Source organism: Oratosquilla oratoria, chromosome 4 (assembly GCF_046742065.1).
Source record: "Oratosquilla oratoria isolate Oo_2021 chromosome 4, ASM4674206v1, whole genome shotgun sequence".
Classification (NCBI taxonomy): Eukaryota; Metazoa; Arthropoda; class Malacostraca; order Stomatopoda; family Squillidae; genus Oratosquilla; species Oratosquilla oratoria.
Genome location: NC_134780.1, coordinates 56,903,767 through 56,926,811, shown reverse-complemented (window position 1 = coordinate 56,926,811; position 23,045 = coordinate 56,903,767). Strand labels below are relative to the sequence as shown.

The window sequence follows — 23,045 nt, the reverse complement described above, 5'->3', positions numbered from 1 at the left end:
TCCTCCTCATCTTAGCTCCTCATGGAGCTCCTCATATTCCCTGTATGGAATAGAAGAAGAAAGTAAATGTCTTGAGGGATGAAAAGCATTTTGAAAAAGAGATACCTGGGGATGACTGCAGAGTGAAGATTGAGGAAGTCATCGTACCCACAGCAATACATGGAGCAAAGTCTTGGAATTTGAAGGAGGCAGAAAAAAAGACCCTAATTATGTTTGAGACTAATTGTTTAAGAGGTATGGTAGGGGCTACAAGGATGGATAGTAAGAAGTGCGGAAAGAAGTAGAAGCTGGGATAGATGAAAGGGTGCCTAGGTGCTTTTGGGCATATAGGAAGAATGCATGAGGAAAGACTAGCAAAAAATGTATGGAAAAGAGAAGTGGATGGAGTGAACTTGAAGACCAAGAATAAGCTTGATGGATGGGGCAAAGGGGGCATTAGATGCAAGAAGAATGTCTGTTGAACAAGGAAAAGAGCAAAAGATAGGAGTGAATGGATAGGGGTTGTCAGTGGATGAGGAGGTGAAGTGACCCAAAAGAATGTATTTTGTGTATTTACCTAGTTGTTGTATTTTATGGGAAGAGAGCTATGCTTGTGGTCACCCGCTTTTGTATCTTTCAGCATCCAGTTTGATCTTAAATTCATGTGTAGTTTTTGCACTCTTTCTTCATTCAGTTTGTGTGTATGTGTATATGTATACATATATATGTATATAATTTATTTATTTTGGGGGAGGGACGGATAGGGATTGGGGGTTCAGGGTTGCCATACAATAAAACAGTGGAGGTACACAGGGTTCAGCTGTCAAGCCCTGTTGTGGACGTTACATAGTTTGCTGCATTGCTTTTGACCCAAGCAGTGTAGCATGGGACAAGGATAATCATTCATCCTTGAGGTGCTTTATAGGAGGGACAATGAATGGGTGGATGCTTTGACTCAGCCACCCCTTTGTAAGGTGTAAAGTTTCTTCATTATATGTACATAAGGAGGTGCCAAGATAAGAGGGAGGGAGGAGGGTGGAGGGGAGTTGAATATATAGAATATGAAATGGGTGGGAGTGGTTTCTGTGCCTTTTTCTTTTTAGCTAACCCTCCATCGTAGGGGGAAAAAGCCTTTGGTATATGTATGTATGTATGTATGTACATATACACTCAGTCTTTGCCATTCTTGAAGGATAGGTAACAACAAACATCGTGAATGTTAAAAAATGACAAATGATTGCCTCCTCCTCCCCCCCCCCACACACACAGAAGTCTCAGTACATATGATTTTTGTTCCAGTTTTTTTACGAGTTAGTTAAAAATATATATAACAACATAACATTTACTGAATCAATAAATACAAAACATGAACACATACATATACCAAGGGCTTCTTCCCCCATACAAGGGAGGTAGCTAAAGTCAAAGGCATAAATCCACTCCCACCCATTTTATCTCCACATATTCCACTCCCTCTTTTCTTGGCTCATCCTGGATGACGGTTCATCCCTGCATCTTGCCTACTGCCCTGGGTCAGAAGCAATGCAGTAAGACAGCACGTCCACAGCAAGGCCGCTTCATTTAATTAGTGACCCCTCCCCACTTCCATCCCCTCATGCAGAAAAAGAGATGACAGGGAGAAATCCCTTTGGGCTGCATCAAAGTATTGTTCACACATACTTCTTCATCCCTCATCCACTCCTTTCCATGCATCACATCATCATCCATACACAACCATACTCCACTCACCCCTATCTCCTGTCTTCTCCCTTCCTTCCTCAACAGACATCCCCCTCTTTCTCAGTGCCCCTTTTATCCCATCCATCCATCTCATCCATGGTTGCTCCCTCATGTTTACATGAACACAGTACATACATATACAAATAACAATACAGGAAAGGTTAATGACAGCAGCACAGCTCGCAGTTAGTGTGGAGCAGGCAAGAAGTAGTGTTTGTATTGCTTCCCTGGGTGACCTGTGGGTCCACCCAATGGCTGTAGCATTTTACCAGGTAGCTGTGGGTCTCCTGTAAAAGAGACCTGGACCATTGGATTGATTGAACTATTGTATTAGGAGCAAATTTTGAAGGCCCAGCATACAGGGTGATATTAGATATTGTCATGTGATTTACAGAGTTGCTATTATGTGAAATATATTCTATATTCCTTTTGCAGACCCATTTCCACAACCTTTTGCTTGACCTTCATAGATTAAGAAGACATCTTATCGTAGGAGATGGAGAGCACCTTGAACGAGAGCACCCAGAAAAGGTTAGTCTGATACCAATTCTCATTTCTTAGAGTCTGTTTAAAGTCTTAGAAATTTATCATTCTCTGTCTGTCTATACTCCAAAAGTCTTCTTTCCCCGTACAAGGGAGGTAGCAAGCCAAGGCATGCCCCCACCCATCTATTCCACATCCATCCAACACCCATTTATTTCCCTTTTATCTTAGCTCCTCCTGGATGATTATAGGGTGAAGTGGCCTTGCTGTGGATGTGCTCTGTTTTCCTACATTACTTCTGACTCAGGGCAGTGGGCGAGATGCAGGGATGACCTGTTATCCAGGAGGACCCAAGGATGAGATGGGTGGATGGGGTAAAAGGGGTATTGGGAAAGAGGGGAATGTTTGTTGAGGAAGGAGGGGAGAAGACAGAAGATAGGGGTGAGTGGAGAATGGTCATGTATGGATGATGCTGTGATGCATGGAAGGGAGATGGGGAGGTGGGGGATTATGTGTGAATGGTATTTTGATGCAGCCCGAAGGGATTTCTCCTTGCCTTCTCTTTTTTTGCATGAGGGGACACAGAGGCGGGGGGGGTTGTCAATTAAACGAAGTGGCCTTGCTGTGTCTTGTGACATTCCTTCTGACCCAGAGCAGTGGGCGAGATGCAGGGATTACCCATCATACAGGAGGAGCCAAGATAAAAGGGAAAGAAGGGGGTAGATGGGAGTGAAGTATGTGGGGATGGAATGGGTGGGAGTGGATTTTATGCCTTTGCATTTTGGCTACTTCCCTTGTAAAGGGGAAATACCCATTGGTATATGTATGAAAAGGGAGTTGGGAGATAGAGTTGATGAAAGAGTATTGGGATGGTTTGGACACATGAAAAGAATGAGTGAAGAAATATTAGTAAAAAAGGTGTGGAAGACAGAGGTAGAAGGAGTGGACTTGAGGGTCAACCAAGGATGAGATGAGATGGATGGAATAAAAGGGGCAGTGGGAAAGAGGGGAATATCTGTTGAGGAAGGATGGGAGAAGACAGAAGATAGGAGTGATTGAAGAATGGTTATGTATGGATGATGCTGTGATGCATGAAAGGGACTGGGTGGGGGATGGGGGGTGAGGAAGTATGTGTGAAAAATAAGTTGATGCAGCCCAAAGGGATGTCTCCCCATTTTCTCCATTTCTGCATGAGGGGAGAGATAGGGTGGTCGCTGATTTAATGAAGTGGCCTGGCTGTGGATGTGTTGTGTCTTGTGACACTGCATCTGACCCAGATCATTGGGAGAGATGCAGGGATGACCTGTCATCCAGGAAGAGCCAAGAAAAGAGGGAGGGAAGGGGGGTGAATGGAAGTTGAGTATGTGGGGATGGAATGGGTGGGAGTGGGTTTTATGTCTTTGTTTTTGGCTACCTACTTTGTAAGGGGGAAAAACCTTTTGGATATGTATGTATGTATGTATGAGTGTGTATATATATATATATATATATATATTTTTTTTTCTGTTACCCATATATTCCAAGTCTCTGTCTCATACAGTGTTATTTATAAGCTCAATCACCCTTTCATATATTCTTCTCCTTGTATCCATCCCCAGATATCTCTTATGTCACTTTTCATTCCCTGGAGACATTTACATTTTTTTTTTTTTTTTTTTTTTTTTTTTACAGCTCCAGATTTGTGAAGCAGCAGAAAATCTTTCAGAAGACTGGCGCCCTCAGCAACTGCTTTCAGCACTACTACATGAAACTCAGCAAAGTACAGAGAAGCTGAGGCAGCAGGTGCTTGATGTGGACCTCATTAGAGATGCTAGACAACACAGGTTGTACTTCGTAATTATTGTTTTGAGCATTACTTTTTAGTTTCTTTGAGGTAGTTGTAGTTTTAACTATTTTGCTGTGGGCATCAACAAAACTGAATAAAACATGTTAACCCTCCATGAATATTTACAACAGACTCAAATGCGAGAATGATGGCACTTTCTTGGACAACACCAATCCATCAGGTGTCATTGAGTCTATGCAGGAGCTGCTTGGGCACATGGGAGCAACACATGTGCGACTGTATTTGCAAGCACAGAAGGCACGCCAGACCTCGCTTTCCCTCCAGTCTACCTATGACTCACTGTACAGCAAGGTAGAGAGCATTACAAAGGTGAGGTCATGTGTAGGATTGATGAGGAATGAATAGATAGAATAGTGAATTTAGGAGTTGAGCATGACATTTGTATTATGAAGGACAAGTAAGATCATAATGTAGGCATTACAGATTAAGTTTCCTCTGTCACTTGTATGTTTTATACACTACAAAAAAACAGGTAGCTGTTTGCTGCCAGATCCACATCAATTCACATCAATTATGCAATCCATTTCCTTAGATCTGTCTTGCAGGAAACCCATGGCTCCCAGGTAACTGCCAATAACCACTGGATTTGCCTATATGTTGCTCAAGGAGGATGTATTCTATTGTTGTTTGGGTATGGCTAGGATGGGGAAATACAAGATGTGTTCAGTGCCCTTTGTGTGATGGTTGCATCTGGGGTAGTTTGTTTCTGTGTTGATACTGTTCTAATGTTTTGAGAAATGAGGAGGTGAGGAGGAGAACAGGGGTGGAAAGGGAGTTGGGAGATAGGGTTGATGAAAGAGTATTAGGATGGTTTGGACACATGGAAAGAATGAGTGAAGAAAGACTAGTAAAGGAGGTATGGAAGGCAGATGTGGAGGGAGTGAACATGAGGAGACGTCCTAGGATGAGGTGGATGGATGGGGTGAAGGGGGCTTTGGGGAAGAGGGGAATGTCTGTTGAGGAAGGACAGGAGAGGACAGAAGACAGGGGTGAATGGAGAATGGTTGTTTATGGAAGATGTTGTGATGCATGAGGTGGAATGGACATGAATGGTGGAATGGATGGGGGGTGAGGTAGTGTGTGTGAGCAAAATTTTGTCTCAGCCCGAAGGGATTTCTCCCCGTCCTCTCCTTTATATGGGGGGACGGAGAGGGGGGGTCGCCGACTTAATGAAGCGGCCTTGCTGTGGATGTGCTGTGTCTTGCGACACTGCTTCTGACCCAGGGCAGTGGACAGGGTGCAGGGATGACCCGTCATCTAGGAGGTGCTAAGATGGGAGGGAGGGTGGAGGGGTGTGGAGTGTTTTTGGGGATGGAATGGGTGGGAATGATTTTATGCCTTTTCCTTTTTGGCTACCTCCCTAGTAAGGGGGAAAAAGCCTTGGTATATGTATGTATATGTCAATCGCTGGCTGAGCAGGTTAGGGCGTCGTTACTTGCAGCGGAGGTCGAGATGGTGACGATTCAAACCCTGCTTGGGGCGAGTTGAACCAAGGGCATGGCTCATTAAATTCCACGCTACAAAGTCCCCTGTAAGGGGCACCGTCCTAACCTCCCGATAGGGGGAGTTTGTGACGTTAAACCAAATCAAATATGTCAATGGAGTGAAGGTGGAGGTAGAATGTAGATTGAGAGAAGCGAGTAAATGCCTTGGTGGATTGAAGAGTGTAATGAGGAATAGACATTTGGGAATGGATGCTAAGAGGAGACTGTATGAAGGAGTGATTGTGCCAACAGCACTGTGTGGGGCAGAAACATGGAACATAAGAGAGGACGAGAAGGAGTTTGAATGTGTTTGAGATGAGGTGTCTGAGAAGTATGATGGGGGTTACTAGGCTAGATAGAGTGAGAAATGAGGAGGTGAGGAGAAGAACGGGGGTGGAAAGGGAGTTGGGAGATAGGGTTGATGAAAAAGTATTAGGATGGTTTGGACACATGGAAAGAAGGAGTGAAGAAAGACTAGTAAAAGAGGTATGGAAGGCAGATGTGGAGGGAGTGAACATGAGGGGACGTCCTAGGATGAGGTGGATGGATGGGGTGAAGGGGGCTTTGGGGAAGAGAGAAATGTCTGTTGAGGAAGGACGGGAGAGGACAGAAGACAGGGGTGAATGGAGAATGGTTGTATATGGATGATGTTGTGATGCATGAGGTGGAATGGGCGGGGGGATGGGGGGTGAGGTCGTATGTGTGAGCAAAATTTGATGCAGCCCGAAGGGATTTCTCCCCATCTTCTCCTTTTATGCATGGGGGGACGGAGAGGGGGGGTCGCCGATTTAATGAAGCGGCCTTGCTGTGGATGTACAGTGCTGTGTCTTGCAACACTGCTTCTGACCCAGGGCAGTGGACAAGGTGCAGGGATGACCCGTCATCCAGGAGGTGCTAAGATAAGAGGGAGGGTGGAGGGGTGTGGAGTGTATTCAGGGATGGAATGGGTGGGAATGATTTTATGCCTTTTCCTTTTTGGCTACCTCCCTTGTAAGGGGGAAAAAGCCTTGGTATATGTATGTATGTATTATTATTTACTATATACCTGTTTGTTTATTATTTAACTATACCTATGCATCTATTGATGTATTTTATTTGTTATTTACATTATTGTAGTTTTTATTTATTAATTTCTTATTATAATTTTTTTTTTCCACATCCGACCTAGATATGGACCAAAAGGTCTCCTGTTAGCATGTTCCACCTTTGTAATGCTATTGTTGTTCTTGGTTTTCTTGGGAGAAATTTTTATGTGAAACTAATGTCTGGAGGGATTGTATGTAGTGTATAAGTAAACTGGATGGGTTGGTTAGTACATGTGAATCTGATTTGGTGACATTTGTTGGGTCAAACTGTCATTTGCCACTTGGTTACCCAACCATCAAGGGTATGTAGGTCATGTTGTAGTCAAAGACATTTGTCTATACAAAACTATCATCTGCAAACATTAATAGTAAAGTGATAGTGGGGGATCATTCATGTAAGAAAGGAAGAGAAGAGGTCCCAAGACAGTGCTCTGGGGAACCCCAGAAGTTACAGGAACAGCTAAGGATTGGCTACCCTTGAGAACAGCGCATTGTTCTCAAAGGTTAGCCAATCTTTAACTGTTACTGTTACTTCTGGGATTCACCAGGGCACTGTCTTGGGACCTTTTCTCTTCCTTTCTTATATTAATGATCTCCCATCATCACTTTCCTTTACTACTAGACTCTGCAGACGATTGTCTTGGGAGGTATAAAACTTGGCATTACCTATGGCTTAGGAACTGTATTCTGTAACCTTTATATGTCTATTTGCTTGCCTAGTTAATGTAGTATTTCATAAATTTTTATTTCATCTTTATTGCAAGCCTTCAAATGATACCTGAAGAGCAGTAAGACCATCAGTGCATCTCTAAAAGATGTAAACTTGAATAGTTTCATATGGTTAATATAATATGAACTATAATGAATGTCATCATGTACACTGGAAATGGTTCCATATTTATAATCTTTGTGGAAAGGGGTAGGGTGTATAATGTGTATAGAATTGATTTATTATATCTCTTAGAATATGTTTTAAGTGCCTTAAATCATCCACAAAGAGCTAAGATGAGAGGGAGGAAGGGGTGGTGGATGGGAGTAAGTACATGCCTTTTGACTTGGGTACCTCCCAAATAAGGGAGAAAAAGCCTTTGGTATATAGGTAGGTAGATTTTTCTTAGACATAGTATAGTTTTGATCCCATCATTACAGTAATGTATATCCTAGATTTTGTTTTGGCAAGCACCAAGTAAGTATGTTCATCTAGGGTGTTAACAGACCTGTAGATATTGATAGGTGTCAGTGAACAAGACTCTTCTGTCTGTGGTCTACCTCTTAGTTGAAAAAGGTCATAGGGCATAAACTAAAACAAAGTCTTTAACATGTGCCATCTTATTGTAGGTTTGAAAAAACTGAGAATATTTCAAGCAGAATATTTTGTATTTATTGAACTGAATTTCCAGGAAGCATTCAAGGACGAGGCAGTAATGTTGGCTGGTAAAGGATTGCTGGAGGCACGTTTGGATTTGGCTTGCAAGCAGGGAGTTCTCCACACACTCCAGGTCTTGACAGAAGTGATGCAGAGCAGGGCTGATGATGCAGTCAAGGCTAGGGATGACCTTAAGGCCAAATTAACTAAGATCAAACACTTTGATACAGAGGTGGTAAGTGTCAGTTATTTTGAACCAATTGTTGACAAATGTTGACACTAAGGTGATGAAAGAAGTGATAATAACAATGAAGGAAAATGTGACTGTGGATGAGGTGGAACTGGGTAAAGGTAAGGCTGAATAGTAAATATGGAAATGACAATCAAGTGGTAAAGGTGACTGCAGTGACATATACCCTTCTAAGACAAGAAGCCTTAGAGAGAGGCAGAATAGAAAAAAAATGCTGTTGGACACGTTTGCATGCCATATAAGAGGGGTAGCTGAGTAGTGTGTGGTTATGTGTAAATGATATTTTGATGCAACCCAAAAGGATTTCTCCCTGTCTTCTTTATTTTCCACATAAGGAAACAGAGCAGGGGTTGCCAGTTAAGTGAAGTGGCCTTGCTATGGATGTACTGTGTCTTGCACTATTGTTTCTGGCCCTGGGCAGTGGGTGGGATGCAAGGATGATCTGTCATACATGAGGAGCTAAGATGAGAGGGAGGAAAGGGTGGTGAATGGGAGTGGGTACATGCCTTTTGACTTGGCTACCTCCATTATAAGGGGGAAAAGCCTTTGGTATATAATTATATAGCTGAATCAAAGCACTTACCCACTTCATACACATTAACCTATTCCATACGATGATACCAGTGTAGGCATGTGGCTTAATTAGGCATACAAGGATGCTGGTGTTGGCATCTTGATTATATTCATTTTGTAGTTGTAGCTCAGATGAGAGGGAGGGTGGGAGGGGTGTGGAGAGTATTTAGGGATGAAATGGGTGGGAGTGTTTTTATGCCTTTCCCTTTTTGGCTGCCTCCCTTGAAAGGGGGAAAAAGCCTTGGTATGTGTATGTATGTATGTAGTTGTAGCTGAATGACCCCTGAATTCTGTGAACTGTCTTGATCATATTTTCTGTGTTTATTATTACTCGAGGAGGGGAGTGGAATATATAGGAAATGGAATGGGTGGGAGTGGTTTCTATGCCTTTTTCTTGTTGGCTACCCCCGTGTAGGGGGAGAAAGCCTTTGGTATTTGTATATATGTATTATTACTCAGTGAAAGAGAATGAATAATACAGCAGTGACTTTATATTTTATAATGCGAGTATTGTGATGCATCAATCATTGTACCTCAGGCATCCAATGCTGCGCGTGAGAAATTGACTTGTATTGGAGAGATCAAGACCCATTTAATACAGTTCCCTTCTCAGCACCTTATGGAATATAAGGAAGCCAGACAGAAAGAGTCATAAGTTTTTGAGATGGTGTCAATACCTTTCATCCAAGTGGATACTCGAGGCTGCCATATCGGCGTCTTGATTATATTTATTGTAGTTGTCCCTGCGTAACTGACATACTCTCTAAACTGGCTTCATCACATTTTCTATGGTTATCAAAATTCACGGGTGAAAGAGAGAACGAGCGATATAAGCGGTGACTATTTTTTATGATGCGAGTATTATTTCGCAACATCGTACGTCTGGCAGCTAATGCTGCCCGCGAGATTTTGGCCCGGAGTGAAGTGGTTAAGGGGACAACAAATGGGTTTTGGGTAGGTTGGGTGTATGTCTTGATTAGGCCATCCCCTTGACCCTCATGGTACATGTGTGTATGTCAGTACTACATATTTGGGTACTGACTGCTTAGTGACATGCAGTCAGTATTTTAGGGACTTTTAAAACATCCCCATGGATTAGAGCCACACACTGTTCATCATTGTTAGAGTGAAATCTCTACTCATAAAGAAAAGATGAGGTACTTTTGCACCTTTGCTTTCCCTCCTTTCCATTGCCCCCTTGAACCTATTCTTTACCACTTCTATGACTGATCTCCCTTGCAGAGGTGGGAGAGGAGAATAATGGTGATACTGTGTTCCTATGCATGTTATAAAAGGTAACCAAATGGGGCAGAATGAGGGGACTAGGGACCCTCCTCTGTACATTTTTTCTCTTGCAAAAAGTGAAGGTCATAAGATGGTCCGGAAGGAAGACTAACCAGAATCCAAGTACATACATACATATACCAAGGCTTTTTCCCCCTTGCAAGGGAGGTAGCCAAAAAGGGAAAGGCATAAAATCATTTCCACCCATTCCATCCCTGAATACACTCCACACCCCTCCACCCTCCCTCTTATCTGAGCACCTCCTGGATGACGGGTCATCCCTGCACCTTGTCCACTGCCCTGGGTCAGAAGCAGTGTCGCAAGACACAGCACATCCACAGCAAGGCCGCTTCATTAAATTGGCGACCCCCCCCTCTCCATCCCCCCATTGCATAAAAGGAGAGGACGGGGAGAAATCCCTTCGGGCTGCGTCAACTTTTGCTCACAGGTACAGGTGAAAGCAAAAAGGGAAAGATTGGTTATATATTTGTGAGAAGAAAGATGAATATGTTAGCATTAAGTGAAACAATGGAATGCCATTGTTGTATTTAACAAATTATCTTATAAGATAAGAGGGAAACCAGGGTGGTGGATAGGAGTGGGGTGAGTAGGGGTGGGTGGTTGAGTGCCTTTGTCTTGGTGACTGCCTTCCTTGTAAGGGTGAAAAAGCCTGGTATATACAGTACTACCTCTCATTAACAGACTAAAAGGGGGGTTACAGTGTCAGTTGATGTGAATAATCCGTTGATTTGGAGTGGTTTTTGGGTGGCATAGGGATTGCACAGCACTAAACAACAGCACCAAAAACACCGAAAACACAGCAGACACAGCTAATTAACGTCCGTTAATGAGAGGTAGTACTGTAGATAGATTTACCAAATTGCAGTATACAGGAAAGGAGCAATGCTCTTTGAGTTCCATCTTACTCTTCAATTTATCATATCAATCTTCAGATTTATGCAAGGTTTTTAACTGGGTCTGTGTCCCTATTTTCAGAATATCACATTTGAGTTGATATATAGTTCCTGCTTGGTTGAGTTTTGTGGAGTGGAGATAAATGTCATTGAGGGTGTTGTGGGGTGACAGTGAGATTGGGATGGAAGATTGGGCATTTGTGAGTGTTTATAGCCCTGGTAGTGAGAAAAGTGAAGAGAATTTTTTTTTTATCAATATAGATGTGTGTGTATAGTTCTAGGAGAGACGTAAATGCAGAGAAGTTAGGGGATCAGAATGCTTGTATAGGAGATGAGCCAATAGATGGAGTCATAGGTAGGTATGATGTGGCAGGAAGAAATGATAGCTGAGAGATGTTGGATATGTGTATTAAAAGTGAAATGATAGTGAGCGCAGTGATGAACCTCTTCAATACAAGTCAAATTCTTGTGGGTAGCATCAGCTGCCTGATGTACAATGATTCGATGATGCATCACAATACTCACATTATAAAATATAAAGTTACAGCTGTATTACTCTATCTCTTTCACTATGAATATTAATAACCTCTGAAAATATGATCAAAATGGTTCACAGAATATGGGGATCAGTCATTCTTCGTGACACCTACGTAAGTGTCATCATACGGAAGGCGTTAACTGAAGAAGGAAGGGGAGAGAAGCAGAGGAGATAAAGGTTAACAAATTGAATACATACATATACCAAAGGCTTTTTCCCCCTTATAAGGGAGGTAGCCAAAGAACAAGGGCATAAAACCACTCCCACCCATTCCATCCCCATCACACTCCACTCCCCTCCACCCTCTTCCTTCCCTATTATCTTGGCACCTCCTGGATGACGGGTCATCCCTGCATCTCGCCCACTGCCCTGAGTCAGAAGCAATGTCACAAAACACAGCACATCCACAGCAAGGCCGCTTTATTAAATCAGGAACCCCCCCTCTCCATCCCCTCGTGCAGAAAAAGAGAAGACAGGGAGAAATCCCTTCGGGCTGCAACAAATTATTTCTCATGCATACTCTCTCAACTCTCATCCCCAACCCATTCCACCTCATGCATCACAACATCATCCATATACAACCATTCACCATTCACCCTTGTCTTCTGTCCTCTCCCTTCCTTCCTCAACAGACATTCCCCTCTTACCCAAAGTCCCTTTTACCCCATCCATTCATCTCATCCTGGGTTGACCCCTCATGTTCACTCCTTCCACATACATCTACCATGGGCTTTTTCCCCCATACAAGGGAGGTAGCCAAAGTCAAATAATAAATCCACTCCCAATCATTTCATTCCCCATATACTCCACTCCCATTCACCATCCCTCCCTCTCTCTTTTCTTGGCTCCTTCTGGATGACAGGTCATCTCTGCATCTCGCCCAGTGCCCTGAGTTAGAAGCAATGCAGCAAGACACAGCACATCCACAGCAAGGCCATTTCATTTAATCTGCTACCCCTCCTCCATCCCCTCATAGAGAAAAAGAGAAGACGGGAGAAATCCCTTCGTGCCAAGTCCAAATATCATTCATACATTCTCCCTCACCCCCATCCCCCATCCCCCACCCACTCCTTTCCATGCATCACAGAATCATCCATACACGACCATTCTCCACTCACCCCATCTGTCTTCTCCCTTCTCATCCTTGGTCGCCCCCTTATGTTCACTCACTCTATCTCTGCCTTCTATACCTCTTTTACTAATCTTTCTTCACTCCTTCTTTCCATGTGTCCAAACCATCCCAATACTCTTTCATCAACCCTATCTTCCAACTCCCTTTCTACCCCTGCCCTCCTCACCTCCTCATTTCTCACTCTATCCAGCCTAGTAACCCCTATCATACTTCTCAGGTACCTTATCACAAACACATTCAAATTCCTCCTCTCTTCCTCTCTTATGTTCCTTGTTTCTGCCCCACACCGTGCTGTCAGCACAATCGCTCCTTCATACAGTCTCCTCTTAGCATCCATTCCCAAATGTTTATTTTTCATTACACTTTTTAATCCCTCAAGGCATTTACTTGCTTCTCTCAGTCTCATTCTACCTCCACCTCTACATCTCCCTTTCCTGCCACATTTGCCCCCAAATATTTAAAGCTATCCTCTTCCTCCAGTGTGCTTTGATAATGGTAAACCTTTTGTAATTAGTGTATCAATTGATGTAAACTTAGTCAAAATCAAAATCACACTATATTTATGTGTGTTTATACATATTTTTTTCCATAGCTTGATGGTACAAGTCGAATCCAGGGCTTGGCCATAGGAGTAAGTGAAGGCTGGCAGGCATCGAAAAACTGTGTTGGATCAGTATCAGAAGAGATTGCTTCAACCATGACTAAGCTGCCATATCCAACACCAGCTATAGACTCTCTTCTCCTCTCCACACAGCTACAAACATTCACTTCAATCCCTCTTGCACAGTTGATGGAAGTCCCTATTAGAGGGTAAGTTAATGGCTTTTGAAAATGATAATTACACTGTCAGCTCCCAATTATGTTTTGCAATAGATATAGAAGCTTTCCTCTAAAAACCCATAGAAAACCACCTATGGTTATGAAGAGTACTCTCTCGTGCTGAAACAAATCCAGAGACGTAAAATAATCAGATGACATGTGAATAAATTCATGACATAAAATTTAAATGCAACAGTAAGTATACTTTCTCAAGTAATTTTTAGTTATGGCTGTGTATAATTTTTATATCTTCCCCTTACTGCCTTCACTTACATTAATGTCTGTGTTTGAGATGAAGTGTCTGAGAATTATGGTAGGGGTTACAAGGTTGAATAGAGTGAGAAAAGAGGAGGAGAATGGGGGTTGAATGGGATCTGGCAGATAGGCTGATGAAAGATTATTGGGATGCTTTGGGTATGTAAAAAGAATAAGTGAAGAAAATAGCAAAAATAGTGTGGAAAGCAGAGGTGGATGGAGTGAACTTGAGGGGATGACCAAGGATGAGATGATAGGATGAATGGGATGAAAGCAGCCTTGAGCAAAAGGGGTTGCCAATTAAGTGAAGCAGCCTTGCTCTCGATGTACTGTGTCTTGCTGCATTGTTTCTGACCCAGGGCATTGGGCAGAATACACTGATGACCTGTCATCCATGAGGAGCTAAAATGAGAGGGCAGAAAGGGTGGTGGATAGGAGTGAAATGGGTGGGAGTAGGTATGTACACTTTGACTTGGCTTCCTCCCATGTAAGGAGGAAAAAGCCCTTGGTGTATAGATAAATAGTAATGTGGGGATGTACTGTGTGGGAGTGGAATTTTGCCTTTGACTTAGGCTACCTCCCTTGTAAAGGGGAAAAAGCCCTTGGTATATGTATGTATGTAATTATCTTCAGGGCTTTGTTCCATATAGTTTGTTATATAACTTCTGAAATTCATAAACTTTCTGGAATTGATTAAACCATTTGGAATTTATAATGTATTATTTAATTCTTACTGTTTTGATTGGACTAGGTCAGAAACTGTGAGTAAGTCTGCATTGAGTACTTGTTCCCTCGTCTGGCACAATCTTCAAGACAAAGCTCCTGATGGAACTGGTACTATGAGTTGGGATGCCATCAATGCTGCAGCTGTCAACTCAACCCATCTCAAGAGAGAGACAGATGTCCAACTGCAGCGTTTAGCAGCAATGAAGCAAGGACTCAACAATAATTTGGCCACAAAGAGGCTCACCAGTACCCAAGTCAGAGGTGAGATGGCATAGATGAGGTGGTTATTTGATGGACTGCCCCTTGCTTGCAAGTTAAAACATGTAGGGAGATGCAGTTGTGATAATGATTGTGGTCTTGCGTTTAACTCACTAGAAACCCATATCCCCACAACAGCTGACAGTCTTCTGACCCAGGGCTGTGGGCAGGATCGGATTTTACGTTTTTACAATTACTGTGTCTTGTTAACTTCTGACCCAGGGGTGTGGGAAGGATCAGATTTTTATTTTTTTACAATTACTGTGTCTTGCTAAGATGGGAGGGAGGGTGGAGGGGTGTGGAGTGTTTTCAGGGATGGAATGGGTGGGAATGATTTTATGCCTTTTCCTTTTTGGCTACCTCCCTAGTAAGGGGGAAAAAGCCTTGGTATATGTATGTATGTATGTATCTTGCTAACTTCTGACCCAGGGCACTGGCGAGAAACAGGGATGACCCGTCATCCAGGAGGAGCCAAGAAAAGAGGAAGAGAGGGGTGGTGAATGGGAGTGGAGTGTATGTGGGGGATGAAATGGGTGGGAGTGGATTTATGTCTGGCTACCTCCCTTGTAAGGAGGCAAAAGCTGTTGGTATATGTATGTGTGTACAATTTTTCAAGTGGATGAGGGGAATGAGGGGTTGACACATAATGAAGCAGTGGGGGTAAACCAACTCTAGCTGTTGGATCCTGCTGTAGAGGCAGCATCCCATTGCACTGTCTTTGACTCAAGGGGTGGGGCATGGGATTAGGATGACCCTTTTATCCACAAGGTGCCCAGATGGGAGTGGTGATTAACGGGTTTTGGGATAGATATTTTGACTTTGGCTACCTCCCTGGTAAGGGGTGAAAAAGCCCTTGGTATATAGATAGATAGTGTGGGCTTGGTGTATTCTTTGACCAAGCCACCCCTTTTGTAAGGGAGAAAATCCTTTTTCAATGTATCTTTATGTATATATGTATATAGATACAGCATATACATATGCTTTAACCAGAAGCTTAATATTGATTCTGTTTTTTCAGAAATGTGTAAGAAAGTGGAAGATCATGATGCAAGTGAGCAGAAGCAAGTGATCCCACTGCTTGATCAGTGTGCCAAAAAAGTGAAGGAGGTCAACAGCCTCTGCAATCTTGTGGAGACCAGCCTGGATGTATGGTTAGTGACTTCCATGTATGGTATACTACAGTACCATACAAAAGTCTGACTGAAGATACTTCATACCATGACATTTCGAAATATTTACAGTCAATGTAGACATGGATTAATGATAGATACCTGCTAGTATTGACACTGAGAAGACACATTTGAGAGAACCCATCTCTTCCACACATCTTCTAAACCTATTGTCACCCTCACCTCCAACTAGAAGTGTATGGCTGGTGCTTGGTCCTCCGAAAAGATCCAAAAATCTCTTTCGGTCATGGACTATTTTTCCCCTCACATATTCTTTTTACAAAGTTAAATCTGTCAATCCATTGTCCAGGTCTCTCTTGCAGGAGACCCATGGCTCCTAGGTAGCTGGTAGAAGACATTGGGTTGGCCCACAAGTCACTCAGAAAAGAGATATTATGTTGTCTGGGCAAGGCTAGAGCAAAGGAATGCAGCATTCCATTTGGTGATTGCATATAGTGTTATTTACAACTGTGGTGAGGCTTATTCTGTGTTGGTATTGTTTTGAAGCTAGATGGTGACCCAATTACAGATATGCTAATGCAAATCCTGCTTGTCTTGATAGTGATTTTTCTGTAGGGCTGATGTCAGAGAGTTTGGTGTAGTGTTTTTGGTGGTTGATCTTGTAATCTTTATTTTGTGATCTGAGTGTGTATGTGTATTTGTATTGGTGTGTTCCATGGTGGTGGTAGTAGATTGTGGTAGATGTATGGCAGTTAGTTGAGCTCGTGTTATTGAACAGAATGGATGTGTGGGGCTGAGGGCCCTTACTTAGGGTTGTGTGGCACCATTTTCATGTGCTGTTCTATGGGTGTCCTGCTACATTGCTTCTGACACAGGGCAGTGGGCAAGATGCAAGGATGACCTGTCATCCAGGTGCTTCCTGTCTATCTATATACCAAGGGCTTTTTCTCCCTTAGAGAGATAGCCAAGTCAAAAGGCATATAGCCTCTCCCACCCATTACACTCCCATCCTCCACTCTTTCCTCCCTGTCGTCTTAGCTCCTCATGGATGACAGGTCATCCCTGTATCCCAACCACTGCATGGGTCGGAAGCAATGCAGCAAGACACAGCACATCCACAGTAAGGCCACTTCATTTAATCGGTGACCCTCCCCCCCTCCATCCCCTCATGCAGAAAAAGAGAAGATGAAGAGAAATCCCTTTAGTCTGTGTCAAAATATCATTCTCACATGCTCCCTCACCCCATTCCCATCCCCCACCCACTCTCTTCCATGCATCACAGCATCATCCATATACAACCATTCTCCACTCACACCTATCCTCTGTCTTCTCCCTTCCTTCTTCAACAATCATTCCCCTCTTTCCCAGTACCCCTTTTACACCATCCATCCATCTCATCCATGGTTGCCCCCTTATGTTCACTCTTTCCACCTCAGCCTTCCAAATCTCTTTTACTAATCGTTCTTCACTCATTCTTTTCATGTGTCCAAACCATCTCAACACTCTTTCATCATCCATATCTCCTAACTAGACATGAGATAAGCAAATCATCAACCTGATCATTCCCATTGCATTGCTTTCAGTAACAGTATTGAGATCTCTCCCACCTCCACTGGTCACCATTTCTATCAACTCATGACATTCACTACCATCCAAATTTTGGTCTTCTGTCTTATAAGCTGCTCTACCCCCATAGTTTCAAAGGAGTTCTGATGCAAATTTCGTGAAAGAGGATGGATGGTGAACTTGTTATGGGTAAATATAAAATCTGTAGATTAGGGAATGGGGAAATTTATAATCTTTCATGTAGGCTTGTTTATTTTTTAATTGATTTTCTTATTTGCTTCTTTTTTTTTGCATTTCAGGTGGACCAACCCTGCACTCAAGATAAAGTTGTAGGGAATGTAATCTTGGCTATGGTACATCCAGAAACAATATGAAAAGCACAACAGATGTACGTCAGTCTAAAGCAAGAACTTGTACAAGTAATTACAGACTGAGCAATGTTAGATGTATAGTATGTTGTTATATATCCGATGAAAACAGATGAATATTAATGCATTGTTAATACCACTATGTAGATTGATTGCTTTATATATTATATACATTTCTACATTAAACATTGTTTAAAACTTCATGGTCCATAGTTATTTAGAATAAGTGCATCAGCTAACATAATGGGTACTTCCACTGGTGTAGCATCTTTTATGTATATATACATACATACATATACCAACAGCTTTTTCCTTCTTACAATGGAGGTAGCTAAAGTCAAAGGCATAAATCCACTCCCACCCATTTCATCCCCACATACTCCACTCCCATTCACCATTCCTCTCTCCCTCCTTTCTTGGCTCCTCCTGGATGACTGGTTATCCCTGCATCTCGCCCACTGCCCTGGGTCAGAAGCAATGTAGCAAGACACAGCACATCCACAGCAAGGCTGCCCCATTCAGTCAGCAACTCCCCCTCTCCATCCCCTTATGCACAAAAAGAGATGGGGAGAAATTCCTTCAGGCTGCGTCAAAATATCATTCACGCATGCTCCCCATCCCTTCCATGCATCACAGCATCATCCATACATAACCATTCTTCACTCACTCCTATTTTCTGTCTTCTCCCTTGCTTCCTCAACAGACATTCCACTCTTTCCCAGTGCCCCTTATACTCCATCCCTCCATCTCATCCTTGGTCAACCCCTCATGTTCACCCCCTCCACCTCTTCCTTCCACACTTCTTTTAATGATCTTTCTTCACTCATTCTTTCCATGTGTCCAAACCATCCCAACACTCATCAACACTATCTCCCAACTTCCTTTCCATCCCCGCTCTCCTCCTCACCTCATTTCTTACTTTATCCAGGCAAGTAACCCCTACCATACCTCTCAGGCACCTCATCTCAAACATACTTAAACTTTATTCTCTTTCTTATGTTCCATGTTTCTGCACCATACAATCACTCCATACGAACAAAGATTGTCCAAACTGGAATTACCAACCCTGGAACAAAGAATAGAATGAGGAGATCTCATGGCCATTTACAGAATCATGAAAGGCATGGAAATCCTTGACAGAGAAGATTGATTAAAGTGGGATAAAAGAAAAACAAGAGGACATGAAAAGAAACTCAAAAAGTATAGTTACAGAAGAGATCTGAAAAAAAAAAGAAAAAAAAAATAGTTTCCCACACATAGTGGTGGATGTCTAGAACAAATTGGATGAAACAATAGTATGCACAAAAACCATACAAGAATTTAAGAGCAAACTAGATGCTGAGAGATACAAAGACGGGTCACTATGAGCATAGCTCCCTTCCCGTAAAATACAACTAGGTAAATACAATCTCCTCTTAGCATCCATTCCTAAATGTCTATTTCTCATTACACTTTATAATCCCCCAAAGCATTTACTTGCTCCTCTCAATCTACATTCTACCTCCACCTTCACTCCTTCCCCTCCCCACTGCCACATTCACACCCAAGTATCCAAAGCTATCCATTTCCTCCAGTCTCTCTCTCTTAATACTCATTTCCAGTCTGCTGTCACTTTCTCCCCTTGTACATCTCATCACCTTTTACCCACATTTATCTTCAACTTCCTTCTTTCGCACACCTTCCCAAATTCTGTCACTAACTTCCTCAATCCCTCCTCTGATCCTGCCACAAGTGTACTGTCATCAGCAAACAACAGCTAGCTTATCTCCCACTTTTCTCCATTTTCTTTAACCATCTCCAATCCCTGACCCACTACCCTTGCATTTACCTCTCGCACCACATCCATGTATAAATTGAACAGCCAGGATGACATAACACATCCCTGACAAAGTCCCATCTTTACCTCATACCACTCACTTTCTCCATTTCTAACCCTAACACATGCTCTACTACTCAAAGTACCACATAAAAAACTATTAAGAAAACTGGAAACCATAAGAGGGACACAAGGTAAACTACTGCAATGAATGGATTATTTCTTGTATGGAAGAAAAATAAGAGTAGTTTTCAGAGATAAGAGTTCCACTTGGGAAGAGGTGATTAGTGGAGTTCCACAGGGATCAGTATTGGTTCCAATAATGTTTGCTATTTATGTGAATGACATGGATGAGGGTGTGGAATGTTACATGAGCTTCTTTGCAGATGACACAAAACTGTTGAAGAAAGTGAGTACTGAAATGGATTGCGAGTTGTTGTAGAAAGATCTGAACATGGTTTGGGAATGGAGTCAGTGGGAAGTGGACTTCAACATTAAGAAATGTAGCATAATGGAATTTGGAAAAGGTAAAAAAAAGGATATAAGGACAATATAAAATTGTTGCAAAGGAAGTAAAGAAAGTGCAATCTGAAAAAGACCTGGGAGTACTCATCACAAAGGATATGTTCTCTGATAAATAGATCAACAAAACTGTTGGAGAAACCTACTTACTTGGATGTAGAAATGGTAAAGAAAATACTAGTCACACTGATAAGGCCAAAATTGGAGTACCAAGAGACACTATGGTCACCCAGTACCAAAAAGAATATAAGGAAAATTGAGATAATCCAGTGAGCAACTACAAAGATGGCCCCAACACTTTCAAAACTGTCACATGAAGAGAGATTGTCAAAACTAGAATTACTGACTGGAACAAAGAAGAGAAAGAGGTGACTTGTTGACTATCTACAGATTCATGAGAGGTATGGAAATCCTTGATAGAGAAGACTTACTAAATTAGGATAAGAGACATACAAGGGGACATGGAAGGAAGCTAAAAAAAAAAAGACAGTTACAGAAGAAACCTAAGAAAGAACAGCTTTCCCCACAGAGTGGTGGATGTATGGATTAAACTAGATGAAATAATAGTGTGTGCAAAAACTATACATGAATTGAAGAGCAATTTAGACATTGCGAGATACAGGGATGGGACACCACGAGTGTAGCTCCCCTTCCCGTAAGATACAACTGGGTAAATACACCTCCATACATATGCTGATACACCATCATCTGCAAAGCAAGGTAACAAGAGTTGAGAGGTAAATTGTAATCCCTATCAAACACATTGCATCCCTTTCTCTCCTCCCTACCCTAACCTACAGAAAATTACACCACATTTGCTATAGTAATGATACTCTCTACCCTGGGCTAATGGGGATGGGCTTTGAAAGCTAACACAGACTAGAGTAAATTTTAGATTATGTCATCATGATGAATGATCCACACAATAGCCCAGTGGATGCTGTGCTGAACTCATGTGCAGGTGGTTGTGAATTTGATTCCCAGTACCAGCTGCGTGCTTCTTGCATTGGTTCCCGACAGCCCCAGGCCAGGCAGGGAGACGACCCAGGCATCAGCCTAAAAAGCCCAGCAGCTTTCTGCAACTGAGAGTGCTTGCTCTAACGAGAATTTCTCACTTCATGGGAATGGGATGTTGAGGTCTTAGTTTTTATCATGACGAAGAGGTCAGTTTCGACAAATGTTTGTACAGAATAGGTAATTTATCCTCCATGCACCTCCCACTCACCATCCATCCCACGCCCATCTATAACCCATTTGTTTCACTTTTATCTTAGCTACTCGTGGATTTTAAGCCAAGATGAGCGGGAGGGAAGGGTGGTGGATGGGAGTGGAATTATGTCTTTTGACTTTGCAAGTTGAACCAAGGGCATGGGTCATTAAATTCCATGCTACAAAGTCCACTGTAAGGGGCACTGTATTAGCCTCCTGATAGAAGGGGGAGTTTGTGACAATAAACCAATTGACTTTGGTTATTTCCCTAGCAAGGGGGAACGAGCACTTGGTATATGTATGTATTTACTTGTGGATTAAGGGACATCACTGCACCGGTCATAACCAATGCAGTAAGACACAGTATGTCCACAGCTTAATCAGCTTAAGCTAGTTTACCACCACTGCTTCATTTACATGACCGTCCCTCCTCATCCATTCATAGTGAATATGAGGAGAAATCCCTTTAGGCTGCATTAGTACAACCATTCTCCACTCCTATCTCTTGTCTTCTCCCTTCCCTGCTCAGCAGACATTCTCCTTTTACCAAAGACCCCTTCACCCTATCCATCTATTTCATTCTCTGTCTTCCCCTGAAGTTTACTCCATACAACTCTGCCTTCCTCGCTTTTTTTAAGTCTTTATTCAATCCTTTCCATGTGACCAAACCATCCCAATATTTTCTTATCAACCCTATCTGCCAACTCCCTTTTTACCCCTGCTCTCCACTTCACCTCATAATTTTTTACGCTATCCATCCTCATAATCTCCACCACACTTCTCAAACACTTCATATCAAGCACATTTAAATTTCTCCTTTGTGCCTCTTGTACATTCTAAGTCTTTGTCCCATACTTTGTCATAGACACAGTCAACCTTACTTTTGATGATTGTTATGTTTTGATTGCAACAGAAACATGGGGATGATTGGAACCTTTATTGTGGCTTATGCATACATGGAGTGCTATGTGCTAACAGGATGATAGATGGTTGTAGACTGGAGTGCAGGCAACCATCTGCTACACAGAGTGAAAACATGTCATGCCTAGTACACATATGAATGAGGCTTTGCCGGCTGTAACAAGGAGTCCTTGTACTGGAAGCATCACTGGTGGTCGGGGCACAGCACAACACTACAGGGCCCCGCTAGTATCCTATGCTAGAGTACCTTTAGCACTACACCACAATGATGATAATATACATACATACATATACCAAAGGCTTTTTCCCCCTACCTGGGGGTAGTCACAAGTAGGGGGAAAAAGCCTTTGGTATATGTATGTATGTATGTGTATCATCATCATTGTGGTGTAGTGCTATAAAGTACTCTAGCATAGGATACTAGCAGGGCCCTGTAGTGTTGTGCTGTGCCCCGACCACCAGTGATGCTTCCAGTACAAGGACTCCTTGTTACGGCTGATAATGATGATAATTTAATTAACATCACAAAATGCTCCCTTTCAGGAGGCTAGGGTGGTGCCCCTTACAGAGGACTTTGTAGTCTGGAATTTAATGAATCATGCCCTTGGTCTAATTCACCAGTGGTAGGGTTTGAACTACTGTCACTTTGACCTCCAATACAAGTAGCGACACCCTAACACACTCAGCCAGCGAGCATTCTTACTTTTGCCCACGTTTAATTTGTCCTATAATGAACCTTCCCAAAGTTTGTCACTATGCCTTAGACCTTTCTCTGACCAAA

At 42.5% G+C, this 23,045-nt stretch overlaps 1 protein-coding gene across 4 annotated transcripts in view; it reads left to right on the top strand.

The window, feature by feature from the left end:
• LOC143024874 (uncharacterized) overlaps positions 1-22,448 on the top strand; it is a 38,327-nt gene extending 15,879 nt beyond the window's left edge. For all 4 annotated transcript variants that reach the window (XM_076184214.1, XM_076184213.1, XM_076184212.1 and 1 more), the window contains exons 6-13: positions 2,155-2,250; positions 3,874-4,025; positions 4,159-4,357; positions 8,018-8,218; positions 13,267-13,484; positions 14,500-14,735; positions 15,751-15,883; positions 17,728-22,448. In XM_076184214.1, coding sequence (XP_076040329.1) covers positions 2,155-2,250; positions 3,874-4,025; positions 4,159-4,357; positions 8,018-8,218; positions 13,267-13,484; positions 14,500-14,735; positions 15,751-15,883; positions 17,728-17,761 — 1,269 coding nt within the window. In that variant the 3' untranslated portion in view covers positions 17,762-22,448. The remainder of the gene's footprint in view (positions 1-2,154; positions 2,251-3,873; positions 4,026-4,158; positions 4,358-8,017; positions 8,219-13,266; positions 13,485-14,499; positions 14,736-15,750; positions 15,884-17,727) is intronic.
• Positions 22,449-23,045: the final 597 nt, after the last annotated feature.